Genomic DNA, 18,322 nt, shown 5'->3' with positions numbered 1-18,322 from the left:
TTACTTTGTTTGCAAGTTTCTACAGAAGATGAAGTGATACAGGTGTGCTTAAATTTGGTAGGAAGAAGATGAGTAACAGTATGGAAGGGGAGAGGGCAGGGGACTCTTGGATTGTGTTTCTGGAGATTTTCTTGCTCCCAGGTTCCTCGGCTTTATGGGGATTCTCTCTTTTCTTACTATCATTTTTATTTACCGTTTTCAGGTCAGGTGAAGAGAAGAAATAAAGATAAAAATAGGTTTGACTCATGAGTCTTGTGATAGTAAAGTATAGCTATCATTTGGCTTTGGGTTATAATCATTTATGTAGCTCTTGAAAGGGGTTTAAAAATACATTTAAAAAGCTTGTGTGTAGTAACGAGATGTCTTTCCCCATGTGTAAAGGGGTTGCTAACCTGAAAGTTTGGTAAAATTCCCTCCTCTACGTATAATTAAGTAATTTTTTTTCAAATAATAAATTTAAAAGCAGTTTTATAAAACTGCTCTTGGAGGTGCTATTTGATGAATGGTACAATTAAGAAAGTCTAATAAGGCTTGCAGAGTTAATTAACTTTTTGGTCTCCAAATTGGCTAGAGAAAAGTCCATGGTTCTGAATGATTTCTGCATCATTTAATGTCTCAGGAAAAGGTAAATATTCATTAGTGACAAACCATAAATTATTAAGAAGCTCAATTAAAAACCATAGTTTCTGTTGACTTATCATATACATGCAGAATAGGGCATATGAGTGTATCCCTTGCCGATTCTTCGTGGAGGGAACGGGTCTGTGCAACTAGCTTCTGGAACAATAAGTATATAATCAGCACTATCCCTGCCGCCCACACCCCATGATAGGTAATCACGTGCTCAACTTCTGACAGGATTGGTTTACTTTGCCAGTTTTTAAATGCTTTTTATAAATAGAGTCGCACATTATGTGCTTAAGAAAATGATGAAAATATGTCTAATATGCTTTAGCTCTCTAAAGTAGGAAAGCTTTTATCTAGGTAGAGAGAGGGCAGTGTGATGGGGACAGGTTAGAATATGTACAGATATATCATTTAGATAGTGTGTTAATGGGCGATTGTGCTTTCCTTCTCCCTCTACCCAGTGGGAAAATGCCCTCTTTTTAAACGTTTTTTAAAATACTTATTTTTGAGAGTGAGAGAGAGCACAAGAGAGTGAGTAGGGGAGGGGCAGAGAGCAGGAGACAGAGGAGTCCAAGAGGGCTCTGTGCTAGAACTCACAAACTGAGATCATGACCTGAGCCGAAATCCAGAGTCGGCCGCTTAACCAACTGAGACACCCAGGTGCCCCCAAATTCCCTCTTGATATGTGGGAAAGTATGATTCATCCTGGGAAAAATGGGCACATAGGTTTTGAACTCTAACCTACTACTTCTCTGCTTCTTTGTTAACCAGAGAGGAACAATCTACCTACCTATCTACACCCATACATACATATGTATATGTATATGTGTATATACATACATACATACACCCACACATACATATACATAGGTACGTGTGTGAATGTGTATGCACTGTGTATATGTGTTAGTGTGTTTCATGAGGTCATTAACATACTTCTGTGGCATATTAGGGAGAGCTTTCATTCTGACTCAGAATATGGCCTTGGTGGGATGCCTGGGGTCATTGTGGGCAGCTGGATGGCTAGCCTGATTGGGTAAGGAGGCTTGTTCTGTGACACATGTGGCTTAGGAAATAATCATAGTTTTGTGGAAATTGGAGAATCTGCAAAATAATTCTCTGAGTCCTTTGTTTCATAAGCTGAAACTTTGATATTGCCTGAGTATCATTAGAGGAAAAATTGTGAGGCTTTGGTGTTGTACTGAGTTCCCGTGCTTACCTGCCCCTCTTGGAATCAGGGCATATCTATCTTTCTCTGCCCTATTTCTGTTTCCAAGTTTCAAATTCCATTCCATTTCATTCTTAACAAAATAAAGTTGCTAATCTTGTCCTCTCAAATATCCATTTTACTGAGAAATATTTTTTCATCATTTGCAGGTATTTACTTGGTTTTCAAGGTTTAGTGTGAGTCACTTCACCTAGTCCTTGGCTTATAGTGGGCATTTCTACTAGTGTAGACCTCATGAAAGCCAACAATTTGTCTTGATGATTGCTGTATCCCCAGTATATAAATTGGGCTCAGGACCCCATGGGTCCTCAAATATTTGTTATTCAATGCATAGATCTAGTGAGCAGGGTATTATACTGGGATTCATCTGCATTCTGAATTTTCCTAAATGCACTTCTGTGTCCCTCTCCAGGTTTAATTGGTTCTCAAGAAAATGCTGATGGCATAATAGCTATACAATTAATTATTCAATGTTATCAAAGCTCCTTGTAACTTCTCATTGCACTCCGTAAAGCTCAGGGACCTGGATTTATTGGTTTCTTACACTTTTCTGCTTCTGTTCAGTAAGATTTGGCAAATTGAACTGAATCATGTACAGGTTTGGAACGTCCATAATTTTGCGCTAATGTCTACTTGAGATCATTTGCCTTATTCCGGGCATCAGGGGAAATAAGATAACCTAAGCTTAAAATCTATCAATCCAGTGTGCCCGCAGCAATACTAAAAAGTGTGACTTAAAGGGATTTAAAGGGATCCTTTGTAAAATTTAGAATAGCTACCCATTTAGCCATTGTCCTTTCTTGTAACCAAAGATCTTGCACTGGACTTTATTGATTTAGTTTCCACCCCTCCATTAAGCAGCATAATGGCTACTAGTTAATGCTTTAAGCTTTGTAGATGAAGGTGTTATGAAGTGTAGCTTGTTAATTTAGTACCCACAAATTATTAGTGCTGTTTAGCTGAAATACTTCTTCCCCATACTTTCACTGTTTTTTTCTTGCCATTGTACCAAATAATCATAATATTGCTCAGGAATATTAAGAAATCCCCATAGTCACTTCTGCTTCCAGGATGATTATCTCTAAGCATTCTTTGCTTGTGGGGTGCCAACCCAGATCACCTTGGAAATCCATTAGGGACAGTGCCAAATTGCCCGGTAAAATCAAGAGTGATTTCAATATGAAGAATTTGGTTACGCTACGTGGACTGGGTATTAGTGACAGTGATGACTTCGATGGAACACAAATGCCAGAATTTTGGGAAGCTTCTTTTTCATGTTGCTCCCACAGACATCAGCTTTTACTCCTAAGCTGTTGTTACTTCTGTGATTACAAATTGTTGAATTATTCTTTTTAATTAGTTTTCCTTCTGAATATAGATGTTTTACATGTGCCCGTTATAACCGTCTTCTTTAATTTTTCTGTAATCCCCAGATTTTTGCAGTCATCTTAAATACCAATTTAGCATGTTCTTACCCAGTCATCATTTAATACATAGAGTGTGTAGATTATTTTTGTATACCTGTTTTTGTTTGCTATTTTAGTGAAATTTTTCATATCACTGCAAAATCCTTATGAATATCATTTTAATCTCATTATTCTAATAAACATTAATGAATGTACTTGTTGATACCTGTTTTCTCATAACAAACGTTGCCACACCATGGCATATTATATATTGATAGCTGTTGTATATTGTGTTGTTGTATATTGACAGCTGCTGCCTGCTTTTCAAATGACTACTTGAGAAAGCTCTAGAAGCTGACTTTTTATTGATTGATTGATTGATTGATTTAAAAAAATTTTTTTAGAAGCTGACTTCTGAGTAAAACCAAATTAACATGATATATGTTGATAGATGGCATGTGAAGAAGTTTGTATGACCTGAACTCTTACTGGTAGTATAGCGAAGCATTGATTTTTAAAAATGTCAATTTTAAATTAGTTTTGGCTCTGCTCTTCTTAACTCTGAATGTAGTTCTTAAATATTTGGTTATACAATCTCTGAAAAATGCAATGAATTCTTTTTCTAGTTATCAAGTACCCTGGTTCATGGTTTATGAGCAATTGTAAAAATGTTTTGTAAATTTTATTAGTACTATGACAAGATCCATCCACCTCACAGAATTTGAGTGCTGTGTGTTCTATAGAATGGATGGGAAAGCATGAGAAGTGTTTTCTAGTTTACGAATATCTGTTCCCACAAGTAATTTATCCATCATAATTTTTCAAATATTTTTATATGATTTTACTAAGTGTAAATCCTTAGGAGACATTTTGTGGTAATGTCAGTTTCTTGTTTATAAAAATGATTGCCACAAATTTAGCATGATGAATCTTTATGGAATTTAGAATAAATTGTGAACAGCATGAAAGAGTTTCTCTTGTTTTGAAGTGACTGGTAAAACAAAAATAACGTTTAGGAAACTCATAGGAAGTAATCTAGGATTAAATATACGAATCTTCAAATACTGGGATCTTAGATGTTAAATCCCATTTCCTACAAATTTCCTTCATATTTAGGGCTTATATTTTTATACGTATGTATACAAATTAAAAAGAATGAGTGAAGTCATTATATGAGCTTGAGTTCTCTTTCTTTTATATGTAAAAATGTCTCTTTTCATGTAAAGTCCATTCCTTAATCTAAAACATAACCAGCATATCCAGGAGAGGACCTATTAGTATTCATTGCCTTTCTTCTATCAAATTGTCATGGGCACAGACTCTTATCACTTTGTGGTTTAAAAGCCTGATTCCGCTACTTTCTAGCTGATGACTTTAACTTCCCAAAGCATCACTTTCTTCTACGTATAGTAGGTATATTACTACTCCTTACTTCATAGAATTAGAAAGGATTCATAAAATGCTGGCATGTGGTAAGCAAGCTAGGACAATAGCTATTATTAGTACTATATCTTAGTCTTGTGCTTTTTTAAAACACTTTTATTCAATGAGAGCCACCTCATTCTAACCCGTACGTTTCTGATAGGTCTGCCTACCACCATTAATTTCCAGGAACCTTAATTTACTGTGTCAAGGACTTGTAAACTCTCCAGCCACTCAACTCACCATGTGACAGCTCTTTGAGAGTTCTATTTTCATGTATTATCTTAATGTTGGTAACTCAATATAGTGTTGCTTAATTCATTAGAATATGGCAGTGGAGGGAGCAGTTCGGTAAGAAATGAATGGTACAAAAACAGTGATTCCATGTGGATTCTGTATCAACTATATTTCTTGCATGCTAGACACAATTCTTTCTTCTTTTCACCTTGTTTATTGAAAGTCCTTTTTGTTTCATTGAGAGAAAGTTCCTATATTAATCATGACTCCTTTGGATGGAAATAACAGGAACCCAGTTGACACTGGTTAATGAAAACAAAATTAATCAGGTAATCAAAGTCAAGTAGAACTGAACTGAGGGCTCAAATAATGTCAGAAATCCCTCCCTTTCCTCCCCCTACTCTTCATTCTTTCTCATTTTCCTGCTTTGGCTTTATTTCTTTATCAGCATATGATTGGTGGCCCCTCAGGTTGTGGCAGAGACTGTCACTAGCATCTCTAGTGTATCATTCTACCCTTCACTCCACTAGACATAACACTTGTTTTTTGACAGCTCCAGCAAAAATTCCTAGTGGGGCTTTTATTGGCTACTTGGCTTGAGTCACAGTATTAACCTTGAACCATTCTCTGTGGTCAGAGGATGCAGTGCTGTGGTCAGGGGATGCAGTACTCTGATTGGCCTGAATTGAGACATTTCATTCTTGACTTATAGGCACTGAGAGTGGAATGTGGGATGGTTGACCTGAGGGAAAACTGGGGTGTAGTTAAAGAAAAAGGAGGATGGTTGCTGGGGAAAACCCACGTAAGGGCTTCCCAACACACTGCATGGGAACTGGTGCATGCGGTAGGTAGAATAATGTCACCCCACCCCGCTCCCACGAAGATGTCTACATTTGAATCCCTGGAACCCGTGAATATGTTATGTTACATGGCAAAGAGGAATTTAGTTTGTAGATAGAATTAAGGTTGCTAATCAGTTGGCCTTTATTTATTTATATTTAATGCTTATTTATTTATTTTGAGAGAGGGAGAGAGAGCACAAGCAGGCATGTGAGCAGGGGAGAGGCAGCAAGAGAGGGGGAGAGAGAGAGAGAGAGAGAGAGAGAGAGAGAGAATCCCAAGCAGCCTCCATACTGTCAGCACAGAGCTGGATATGGCGCTGGATCTCATGAACCACGAGATCATGACCTAAGTCCGAAACCAAGTCAGACTCTTAATTGACGGAGCCACCCAGGTGCTCCAGTTGGCCTTTAAATAGGGAGACTATCCTGGATTATTGGGGGGTGTCCTTAGAAGTGGAAGAGGGAGACAACAGAGACAAAACTAGAGAGATGGCAGCATAAGAAAGACTTGGTCTGATGTTTCTGGCTTTGAAGATGAAGGAAGGGAACCATAAACCAGGAAATGCAGGCAACCTCTGGGAGTTGGAAAAAGTCAAGGAAGCAGATTATTCCCAGAGGTTCTTGAAGAAACGCAGCCCTGTGAACACCTTGATTTTAGCCCCATGTGACCTATTTCAGACTCCTGACCTCCAGAACTATAGGATAACAAAAATGTGGTGTTTCAAGTGGCCAAGTTTGTGGCAGTTTGTTAAGGCAGCAATAGGAAGGTACTACAGTGGCCCAGTGAACTGTCCCAGTTCCTCATACTTTTGTCATACTGTGAGCCAGATGATTTTAGATTTGGAAAATATAATCACCACAAGGAAGCTTCAGGGAAAACCTTTAAAATGCTATTCACATTTCTTATCTGTCATATTTTCCTCAGTCTTTGGCCCTGGGGACAAATGCTCATTTTCCTGGCTTTAAATTCTAGACTCAATATTAGTCTTTCAAAGCATTACCCATCAAAAAATTGTGAGATGTATGAGAAATATTAATTCATAGAATGTCTAATATAGCTCTCGAGTCTGCAAAACTTCCAGTGATGATAAATACAATCAGTACATGTCCTTCTTTAAAACTAAGATCGGAATGTTACATTCTGGCATTGGGGCCTCATGTTAAAACACACAAAAACCAAAAAACTCCTCAACTTGTTATTCTGTTATTGATTATTTGATCCTTTTAAGATGTAGCAAACAAAGAAAATACTTGGACATTTTTCTTTAAAACATTTCTTCACTTTTGTTTTCAAAGATCTTCACTTACCTGGTGTCACGTTCTGGAACAGTAAAGAATGTGCTGTTCTTTCTTAAGTGACTCTTTTGAACATAAACATTGTGCAACTGCAACAAATATTTATGAAAAAGCTAAATTTAAAAAAAATGAGAAGAATTTTTAAGTTCACAACTATTTGTTCTTTCTTAATGAGTAAAAATAGGTTTTTTTGTTTCGTTTTGTTTTGTTTTTTCCCCCTCCAATAGCTTGATGAAAAATCTTTGACTGTGAAAGTAGGTTTGCAACGAAAATAAAAGACTTCAAAGAGTTTCTCTGGCTTGTGGTGATAAGAGCCTAGAGGAGATGAAGTGAGGAAAAGAATTTGGCCGTGTTCAGAAGTTCAGGATGTGTCACAACTAACTTTTAATTGCCTTTGAATGAAGATGGGTCCCCTTCTCCATTTGTGTTTATAGGTTTGGGAAAGCCCTTCAGCATGTGGTGCCCTCTTTAACGTCCACTCATCACCCTGCTCACATCTTTCCTGGAGCAGCTGGCTCCTGTCATTTCTGATGAAAGTCATTCTCCTACCTTCAGCTCAGGATTTGGAAATGTTGTTGTTGGAGCTGCTTCTTTAGCAGATCTTGAAAATGCTTATTCGATTTCATTCTTGTGGCCAGATTGTTGCATACTGAGAGTTTATACCCGAAAAATGCCTGTGTGGACTGTCTCTCTAGAGTAATCAACCAGTTCTTGGGAGAGAATCTCAGCCTCTGGGTACAGTAATAGAGTATGGGTTCTTATAGCTTGCCTGGACTTCAGGCCATCAGTTGACATGGAGCATGGGGAGTTCTTCTAACCTTATCAGAAACGCCAGACTGGGGAGGGAAGGGAGGTGGGTGTGAGGCCTCAGAGGTACTGGCAAGTGGAAGGAATCTGAAGTTCACTTCCACCATCCATAGCTCTAGCTAGATGGGGATGGTCACAGTGATAATAACATCAGTTAACTTTTCATCTATTAAAATGTTAATAGCTGGTATAAGCCTTTTATGTGCCTTACCACCTTACTTGAGCCCAATTGTTATCCTCATTTTACAGACAACCTCTCGGCCTTAATTTTCATAATTTGCTTGCAGATGGAAAAATGCACATCAGCTTGAAATGAGAATTCAAACGTGGTACTTTCCGACTCCAAACCTTTAGTACTCAACCATCATACCCTCCCTGCTGCCTTCCTTGTTTGGGAACTCAAGCCACATTGCATCACTCACAAGTATTCCAATATTTTGTGTACCAGTTGTAGCTTGGGCTTAATTAGATCGGCTAAAGATTGCTGTGATATGTGTGAGCTTTGTACTGTAGTCACTTGAGGTCTCTGTAGTGTCGATTGTACTACTGAACACTTTTGTTTTCTTACTGTTCTATAGTGTGGTCTTCGTAACATGCTAGGGGCATTTAGTAATCTCTAGGACACATTTGGGTATCATTCGGCAACACATAGATACCAAGCTGCCTGTCCTCAGTTGTGAGCTACTGTGGCTGAATGCCTGAAGGTATTAAGATGATCCCAGAACACAGGCACAGTGACACACAGTGAAAGCACTCCCTCTCAAGAATCCCCACTTCCAAAAATAACCATTGATTTTTTTTTTCCCCCTCCAAAGACTCTTGTATGCTGGGGACATTTAAACATAGCTAAGATACCACACCTGTGCCCCAGGGAACTTCTCCGAAAANAACCCACAAACCGCGAGATCATGACCTAAGTGAAAGTTGGACGCTCAACCGACTAAGCCACCCAGGCGCCCCTCTCCCATAGAGATTTTTATAACTGTCATACAGACAAAGCCTGACAGTGAGATCTAAGACACTTAGACCAGCAGGTCTGTACTCTGGACAAGATAGCAGAGAAGGTTTCTTAGGAGAGATGAGGCTTGAGATAGGCCCTGTGGGCTGGGTCAGGTTGGATTTGTATAGATAGAGAGAAAGCAGCAGTCCTTTCCCTGGGGGTGAACAGTAGAGTAAGACTTTAAGGGCAGGCGTGATTAATTTGGGTGTAGTGAGCACATTAGAATGTTTCAACAGGATAATATGGGAGAGATGTCACAAAAAAGTTAGGGACAGAGCACAGAGGGCCTTCAATGACACTTCAGTTTTGATTTGGGCTCTGTTACCCAGGAGTTTCAGTTTTTTATTTTGTGAAGTGAGAGGATTTGATGAGTAGAGGTCTTTGAGGCAATTTTCACATCTAACATGGAAAAAAGCTATCAATTTTTGGAATGTTTTATCCTGAAGTAATGATGGGCATTGAAACTACTGAGAGAGAACAACATAGCAATATTAATACTGAACATTGATTGAACCCTTACTATATGCCACATAATGGTCTAAGCACTCTGGATTAGACCATTTAATTTTTTTAAATTTATTTTGTTAATGTTTATTTATTTTTGATAGAAACAGAGCACAAGCCAGGGAGGGACAGAGAGAGAGGGAGACACCGAATCTGAAGCAGGATCCAGGCTCTTTGTCATTACAAAGCCCGATGGGGGCTTGAACTCATAAACCATGAAATCATGACCTGAGCCAAAGTCAGATGCTTAACCCACTAAGCCACCCAGGCACCCTTAGGCCATTTAATTTTTATAAGTCTATGAATGGGATGCTGTTACCCTCATTTTACAGATGAGCACTGACATGAAAGTCTTAAGTGGCCAAAATCACAAAGGTAGTAAGTGGTAGAATTTAGGCCTGTTAAATGTGGGACTTTAGAACAGTTTTCCTCCCAGTAATTGAGACAATGTTTTGGTACAATTGATGTAATATTTGGTAGTGAGAAATTATGCTGGGGACTTTGGACTTGGCACTTTGCAGCGTGTAGTGACAAGGACCTGAGGTGACTGGAAGAGATGTGGTTAGTTTGAGGGCAATTTCTAAGGAGAAATCACAAGGACTAGAATGATATTAAATAGGGCTGGATGTTGGGGGCTGGGGAGGAGTTAAAATAAAGTCAGTCTTCTAGCCTAGGGGTTTCAGAGACTCAGCACATCATGAATAGAAACAGTGAAATCAAGAAGGCAAGCTGAGTATTTAGGTGAAAATGAGAACTTTGGTTTAGGTATTTTAGGGATGAAGAGAGGGGACAACACATTATTCTAGACAGAGAACTGACATGTTTAAGTTTCAGTTTGAGGGAAGTTCCTTTTTTTCTTTTAACCTGTATTTGCTAAGGGCCTTTTATGTACAAATACTTGGCTGAAACACAGACACGTGTAAAAGTGTCCGAAGTCTCAGAAATGATTAAAATTTTGAAACAATTAGAAAATTCTAATGTGGTTGACATTAAAGTAGAAAATCTGATCAGTTAAAAGGTCTCCAAGTATATGGAAACATACAGCACTGTCTCCTCAAATACTTTGTAGGTTATGTTTAATATTTGTGTGTGTGTACAGACATACACACCTATCACACATACACACATAGAAAAGAATACATCTTTTTCATTCAGCACAAGGAGGAAGAAGGCATCAAGTTAAACTCTCAAATGAGGAATTTAGGGAATTCTCTGACAAGAAGAATTGTTAGTGTTATGATTAGTCATCCAATGGAGATGTGACAATACTTTGTCTTAAAGGTAGTTCAAGTTTCTGAGGAGATCCCGAATGTAAACATACCCCTCTTACTGGTTTGAGGGAACAAGTTAGAAATGGCCAATACAAAAATGTAGTAAAAATGTCTTTTGCAAATGAGGCTGGGGGAGCGGGAAGTGTTTGCCCCAGGAGGGGTATGTCAGGCCCCCCTGGGCTAAGGTAGGGCTGGTCCCTGCTGCTGTGGAAGACAATGTGTCTCCTATCAGGATCCTTCCCAGGAAGAAGGATGAGGAGGGAGTCTGAGTTTTGCAAACTACTTATTTTCCCAGACTTATCATTCATATACATCACTCTTCTTCAGGAGGCAGGAAGTGGGAAATCTGGGGAGGTGGTGAAGGGATGGGGTAGGGGAGTGCGTGGGGAGAGGGGTGAGGCAAGGGATGGAGAGGCCCAGGAGAGTCAGAGAAAAAAATCTCTCTTCACAGAGAGCAGAAGCAAATTAAAGGCATTCCACCTCCAACTTAAAAAAAAAAATCATCTTCTTGAGATGCCTTCATTGTAAGAAAGAGGCAAAGATTAGACGATTTTCAAGGTCTTTTTTACTTTTGAGCTGTAGACAGATTCTGTGAATATCTTAAGGGATTGCAGAGTGGGACTGATTTCCTGCTGCTTGAAGGTCTCTGTGTCTGTACTCCAGGAGGTCTCTTTTAATGATTAGACCTACTTTTTGGTTCTTAGTAGGTTAAATACAAGACCTAGATACTATGAAATGTTTGATTTACTGGTCTGTAAGAGCTGTGAGAAATAGATAAAACATTTGCAGGCAAAACTCTGGCTAAGAAGCATATGACAACTTGTATAGTTGGCTGTCATTGATTGCTTGGTGGTAAATTACTACTTGGGGAAAAGATGGTACGTTCTAACTTTAGATACACCCTCAGGCTCAAACTGCTTTCATTCATTCATTCATTCATTCATTCATTCACTCACAGGTATTTATTCAGGCTCTATTTTAGGCACTGGGGAACGGTAGTAAAGAGAACATAAAAATCTGTACCCTGCTGAAGCTTATATGGTAGTGGGAGAAATGATGAATAAGTAAACATAAAGACAATGTATAGGATGTCAGATAATGACAAGTTTTGTGGGGAAAAGTAAAATGGCTAAGGGAATAGAGAGAACATACCTCACTGAGAGGGTCACATTAAAGCAAAAACCTGAAGGAATGGAGGAGTAAGCCATTCAGCTGGTTGCTGGAGGAGACCCCAGGGGAAAGCAAGCACAGTGACCTTGAGAGGTGAAAATTCTCTGTGTCAGGCAGTAGGACAGAGTAAAACCTATTTTACTTTTTGAGGAGAAGAGTGACTTGTCCTTCCACTTCAGTGACTCTAGCTCTATTTTGAAAGTAATATATGAAGGGGAAGAGTGGAAACAAGGAGAACAGGTATGGGGTGCATTCAAAACTGGGACCACTGGCTTGGACTAGGGCAGTAGCAGGGGTGGCGATGAGCTATGGTCAGTGTTTGGAGATATCTTGAAGGCTGAGTCATTAGAATTTGTTGAAAGATTTGATTTGTGAGCTGATAAGAGTAAGGATAGTTTAGTCAAGTTTTTGTTCTGAGTCACTGGGAGGATTGAGTTACCAGTTACTGACATGGGAACAGAGACATAGGAAGTTTACTTCTGGAAATGTTAAGTTGAGATGCTTAGGGAATGTCTACATGGAGAGGACCCATAAGCAATGGAGTGGACCACAGAGGAGCCTATGGACGAAGCCAGGGCTGGAGTTGAAGGATTGTGAAGGCACACTCACACTCATGGGATGGGATGAACTTACCATGCAGGGGAGGGTAAATGCAGAAGAGAGCAGTCCATGGGCCAGGTCCTACAGCACTGTGGTGTATACCAGTCATGGAGGAAAGAGGACAGCCAGAAGAGAAATATGGCCTGGAAGCTAAAGAAAGAACATATTTCAAGAAGGAAGGAGAGATGAGCTGGGTCAGAATCTGCTGATATGGCAAGTAAGGAGATAGAGTCTTGACCATTGGTTTCAGCCAGATGGGGTCGCTAGTAACCCCAAGAGCCTAACTGGATCAGACCCAAGGAAGAGCAAATATGGGAAGAGAGGAACTGGAGATGTCTGTTATAGTCAATCTTTTAAAGTATTTTATACCCTTTTATATAAAGGGTAGTGAAGTGATGGGGTGTCAGCTAGAGAGGGCTGTGGCATCAAGAGGGTTTTTATTAAAGATGGGAGATAGGATGGCAGCTTATTAGTTTGATGGTGGGAATGATCTAGTGATGTGGGAAACTGATGAGGAGAGAAGAGAGGACAGTTGCAGAAACAGTTTTTGTAGAGGCCAGAGGGGCTAGCACATGGTGCACACCTGGTGGGTTTGCCCCTGAGTAAGATCACAAGCAGCTCATCCATAGCACCAGGAGGGAGATGGACCATGTGTGTGTGGACACCAGGCAGTTGGGGAAGGTCCACTGCATCTGAGTCCTGCTTGGATACCTAGTGACCACAGTGTGGCTTTACAGTGGCTCTCCTCATTTGTGCTTGTAGAATTTATGGCCCACAAAAACCTTTACATACCTATTGCTGTGGCCCTCAGTCACCTCTGCTGATAATTATATAGTTTCAGGTTTTAAACTTGCACATGGGCAATATTTTAATGCGGAGCTAACTTACATTTAACAGTAGCTAATATTTATTGCATCTTCTGCATAATCACATAATCTCATTTGAACTTCTTCCTAGGTTGGAACTATTACTAGTTCCCGGTAACTGGTAACTCCAGTTAACACCTGAGGACACTGAGCCTGAGAGAAAGCAAAGTTATTTGTTTTGACTTAGCTTGCTGCTTCCTGACAGTGTGGTTCCTTCCTTAACCATAGGCTGTACTGCTTTGTGCAAGTATTTGGACCTATGAAGTGTTTCATTTCTGATTATAGTAAATTAACACTGGATATAATTTAATTTGTTTGTGTAATTATAATCTGAGATTAAAGTGCTTTTGATAGCTTTGAGCTTTCCCCATCATCCCCTGCCCCCCTTTTTTCTCCCAAAGATGGAGGATTTGAGAGCCTTTTACAGAAATGTTCGAAGCTACACTGGAGGAAAAATTAGGTGATTGGCTGTGAGTAGACAGGACATTGTCATCCATGTGGTAGGTTTCCTTTATAAGTCAGATCTTAAAATTAGGAATCAGCAGCAAGATGTTCCATCTATTCTGAAGTGAATAAGAGCACAGGAGGGACACCTGGGTGGCCCAGTCGGTTAAGCTTCCAACTTTGGCTCATGTCATGATCTCATGGTTTGTCATCGCTTCTCGGCCTTTTGGCTAAGATCAAGTGTAGTATGATCTCATTGTTCATGAGTTCGAGCCCCGCATCAGGCTGTGTGCTGGGAGCTCAGAGCCTGGGGCCTGTTTCGGATTCTGTCTCTCTCTCTCTCTCTGTCCCTCCCTCTCTCTCACTGTCTCTCTCTCTCAAAAATAAACACTAAAAAAAAAAAAAAAAAAAAAGAGCACAGGAGCATGGTCTTCAGTGTCAAAGTGATCAAAAATGAAATTTTCCTTTAGCCTCTTGCTTGTTAGGTGTCAAGCCCTCTGGGCCTGCTTTCTCATTTATAACCCAGGGATCATGACGTCTCCTTACCTACTGTGATGGTTGTGAGAATGAGAGATGTGATAGTCTTGAACATAAAGCACAGTGCCCCCTATTCTTCTTGCCAATAAATGGCAGGTAACCTGGTAGCTCCTCTGTCAGTTCTGCTAGCTCCTGTCCAAAGGGATGGAAACCTGAGGGTTTCCTAAGTGCATCTTTTCCCTTGGTTACCTTAATTCCCAACTGGAAGATTACTCATTGCAGGTTTAATTTCAGCAATGTGTCTTATGTGCACATTTTTGGAATGACTCATTATTTCGCATCAGAGAAGACAAAGCTCTATGGAAATAGGCCATCTTTATTTTGAATAAGAATGCAAAGCATACTGTCTGACAGACGAAAAATGGAGCTGTCCTAGAGAGTCTGGGATGCATGGTTTGCTGTAAGCATGCAGCTCTGGATTCCTCGTGGGTGTGGAGGAGCCTCCTTGAATTCTCCCTAAATTTTCTAGTTCTCCAGTCACTTAATCCAGGCATCAGTATGTTGTCTAGACTTTGGTTGTGTGAATACCCTTTAGTAGAGAGGGGAGCTCTCCTTCCCTTGAAACAGTAAACACATGGTTAGAGAAGGAGTTCTAACTGGGATTGCTTGTGCGGCCAGACGCCCCTGGGCCTTGGGTAGTATGTCTTGTGAGTTAGTGTGTAGCCTCACAGACAAAGCAAAGGCTCTCTGGTGATTGGCATTACTAATTTAATACATGTTAAACAGATACTACTGACAAGAGACCCTGGCATGTATAAAATCTTGTTTTAGATGATATTGGAATTACCAAGCTGAATGGGGAAGTTTCTTGTCCTTAGGAATTTATACTTAATTTGGGATAGGCTTTGCCAGTCCACATCTAAGAGCCTGATTTATCCCTTCCTCTATCAAGCATCACTCTGCTCCTGTGATTCTTGAGTTTATTCCTAAAATGTAGAGTTCTTTCTGTAAACCAGAAGTTACAAAAGTATTCCCCATGGATTTGGCTGTAAGAGAGGCCGCATCTTTGTGTCTGTGCTTACACTGATGCCTAGGGAAGGTCCTCGGCTATGATAGAGAGCCGACGAAGCAGGGATTGTGTGCTGTCCCCCTCAGCATTGGAGCCAGCATCACTTAACTGTGCGATAAGATAGTCCTCACTCCTCTGCCTACTACAGATTTACAGCAGGGTCACTTGATCTGTGCACTTAATAAATAAGGATATTTTGTTTAAATACATTGGTCACTATTAATGGCATAATGATAACAAACATGCACTCAAAGAATTTCCAAGTTGCAAAATACCTTCATTTGTCTTCTGGTACTTTATACATTGTTTGAAGTCTTTAAAACGCAGGAAAACAATGAAAATATTCTGTAAGGATACTTTCAGATCATAGGTTGGCGGTTCAGTTATGAGTCATTACACTTTCATTTATTAGATGACGTACATGCAGTTCCTCTAGGTGAGAAGTATTTGTAGATCATGTCATTTTTTTCAGGGCACTTTTATACACTGCAGGACTGGTCTTGGGCTAGAATCATGAAGATGGGAAGCTTTTTAATTTCTGTTATCAGATTTTGCTTGCCTTCTTTTCTCATCCTTGTCTTCCTCATTTTGTTTCCAGTATCTGTGCTCTTTTGCTTCAAAATAATTTCTAGTAAGGGATAAATGGTTTATTCAATGTTCTATCTTTCTCAAGGATGTTTGCATTTTAGTAGACATAGTACATTTGGCTAAAATAAGGGAATTAATTGTGAAATTAAGCTTGACGTGTAGGTGGCCAGTCATGATGTAAGTAAAATAGACTCCAAATATATACCCATAAAAAATGAGTATTGGGGCACTTGGGTGGTTCACTCAGTTAAGCATCCAACCAGCTCAGATCGTGATCTCACAGTTTGTGAGTTCGAGCCCCACGTCAGGCTTTATGCTGATAGCTCAGAGCCTGGAGCCTGCTTTGCATTCTGTGTCTCCCTCTCTCTCCACCCCTCCCCTGCTTGTGCTCTGTCTCTCTGTCTCTCTCTCTCAAAAATAAACAAACATTAAAAAATAAAAGTAAATGAAATAAAATGAGTATCTGTCCCACATAAGGAATATGGTAGAAAATGACAATGCCATTTGTTCTTAACTAACCTGCATCTGCATCTTCAATTTATAGATTATGATTTCTACTTTTTTTTTTTTTTTACCCATTCTTCTCATTTTCTGAAAATGTTCTGTGATTTATGGAGCACAACTCAAATGTAGCAGAATGAGTGTATGGACTTTGGAGTAAAACTTGGATTCATATCTGAGTTTCACAGTTACTTGGCCTTGGACACATACTTCCTGAATCTCAGTTTCCTCACCGTGGAGTATGATTGTTAGGGTTGTTATGATGGAAAAAATATGTGTAAACGACAGCACCATAAACTACAGTGTATAAAGTATAGGCCTGTGGTAGATGCAACATAAGGCAGCTATTTTAATCAGTAATAATTCTAGGATTCTTACAGGGAAAAAATAAAACAATCAAAAAAATTCCTTCTACATAATAACAATTTTGTTAAACATTCGTAGCAGGTGTCAGTTTTGTGAGTAATAAGTTAATTGGGAGCTTGTCTTGATTATAAGCAAGCCAGATATAGTTTATGGAAACTTGTTATATCCTCAGACATATAAATGAGATAGGAATATTCACATTGTAATCCATTTTTTCAAATAAAATGATTCATTGAACACAGAGTTACCAAAATATATTTGAGAAATGATTTGAGTCCTCAAAATTTCATACCTGAGAGACGGCTCCGGAACGTATGTATTTTGGAAGATGAGGTGCAGTCTTGTGAGGTGGGCACTTTGGGCCAATGTTTGTCCTCCTGTGTCCTCTTGTTGCATAGGCTTCTACCATTCTATTTCTCACCCTACAGATTTACCCAAATTAAAGAGACAGAGAGAGTATGAGCTGGTGACTCCAGTCAGCACAGATTTTGAAGGACACTATCTCTCCCATATTCTTTCTGCAAATCACAAAAAGAGGTCAACGAGGGACGTGTCTTCCAACTCTGAGCAATTGTTCTTTAACATCACAGCATTCGGAAGAGATTTTCATCTGCGACTAAAGCGCAACACTCAGCTAGTAGCTCCCGGGGCGGTTGTGGAATGGCATGAGACCTCTCTGGTGCCTGGGAATATAACCGACCCCAATAATGACCATCAAGCAGGAAATGCTTCAGAAAGAATCTGGAAAACAGAGCCTTTGCAGACTAACTGTGCTTATGTTGGTGACATCATGGACATTCCAGGAACCTCTGTTGCCATTAGCAACTGTGATGGCCTGGTAAGACTTATTCCCTTTTGTGTGTCTGTGTTTGCAGGTGTGTCAGAGCACAGCATTGCTTCAGAGTGACTTGGTAGGTAGAGGTAGAGAGGAAGCCTTATTGTTATATTTTAAGTTCAGGAAGAAGCATTAGAAAGCATTTTACTGTCAAGATGTATGCCTTGGCTTAGTTTTGACATGAAGACAACATTATTCCAAGAAACAAAAGATAATTTATCATTTTTTGATTATATTTTTAATTGTCTTACTTTGGGGTATTTTATTTCCCTATTTCTTTCAAAGCATTCTGAAAATTTTCTAAAGAAATATAGATTCCTCCAAAATGATAGTATTTCACTTCTTATGTGGAAACTTTGGGTATCTTCTTAAAGAAAGTATTTTGAATGCATTCTTTTGCTTCCCCACAGAACACAGAATGCTAAAATGGGAAATGAGCAGATACTTTGTCAGAATTTGTTCAAATAGCATTACTTTACAAACATGAGATGTAGTTCTCTCTGCATTGTGGCTTTGATTCAGTTTTTTTCTTTATTTTCAAATAAAATACCCATTTATTGCTCTTTAGTTTTGTTGTCGAGGCCAGTAGTACCCGACCCTTCTTCACACCCTCTGCAGATATGAAATATTTTTATTCATTTTGTATCTCCAGATGACATTTGAAAAGTGTGTCAGTGTTTATGCCTCTTCCATCCACAGTTGACTCCCAAGTCTTTGTTCAAAAAAAGCAACCATTTTTCTTTCTGTGGTTGCCAGCCTGCTGTTT

At 39.4% G+C, this 18,322-nt stretch overlaps 1 protein-coding gene across 1 annotated transcript in view; it reads left to right on the top strand.

The window, feature by feature from the left end:
• ADAMTS3 (ADAM metallopeptidase with thrombospondin type 1 motif 3) overlaps positions 1-18,322 on the top strand; it is a 255,823-nt gene that overhangs the window by 3,101 nt on the left and 234,400 nt on the right. Inside the window, exon 3 of the mRNA XM_077750222.1 lies at positions 17,150-17,559. Within this exon, the coding sequence (XP_077606348.1) occupies positions 17,150-17,559 (410 nt within the window). The remainder of the gene's footprint in view (positions 1-17,149; positions 17,560-18,322) is intronic.

Source organism: Crocuta crocuta, unplaced genomic scaffold (assembly GCF_008692635.1).
Source record: "Crocuta crocuta isolate KB4526 unplaced genomic scaffold, BGI_CrCroc_1.0 scaffold1, whole genome shotgun sequence".
NCBI classification, from domain to species: Eukaryota; Metazoa; Chordata; class Mammalia; order Carnivora; family Hyaenidae; genus Crocuta; species Crocuta crocuta.
The sequence above is the reverse complement of the archived record's forward strand: the minus strand, read 5'-3'. Positions and strand labels throughout refer to the sequence as shown.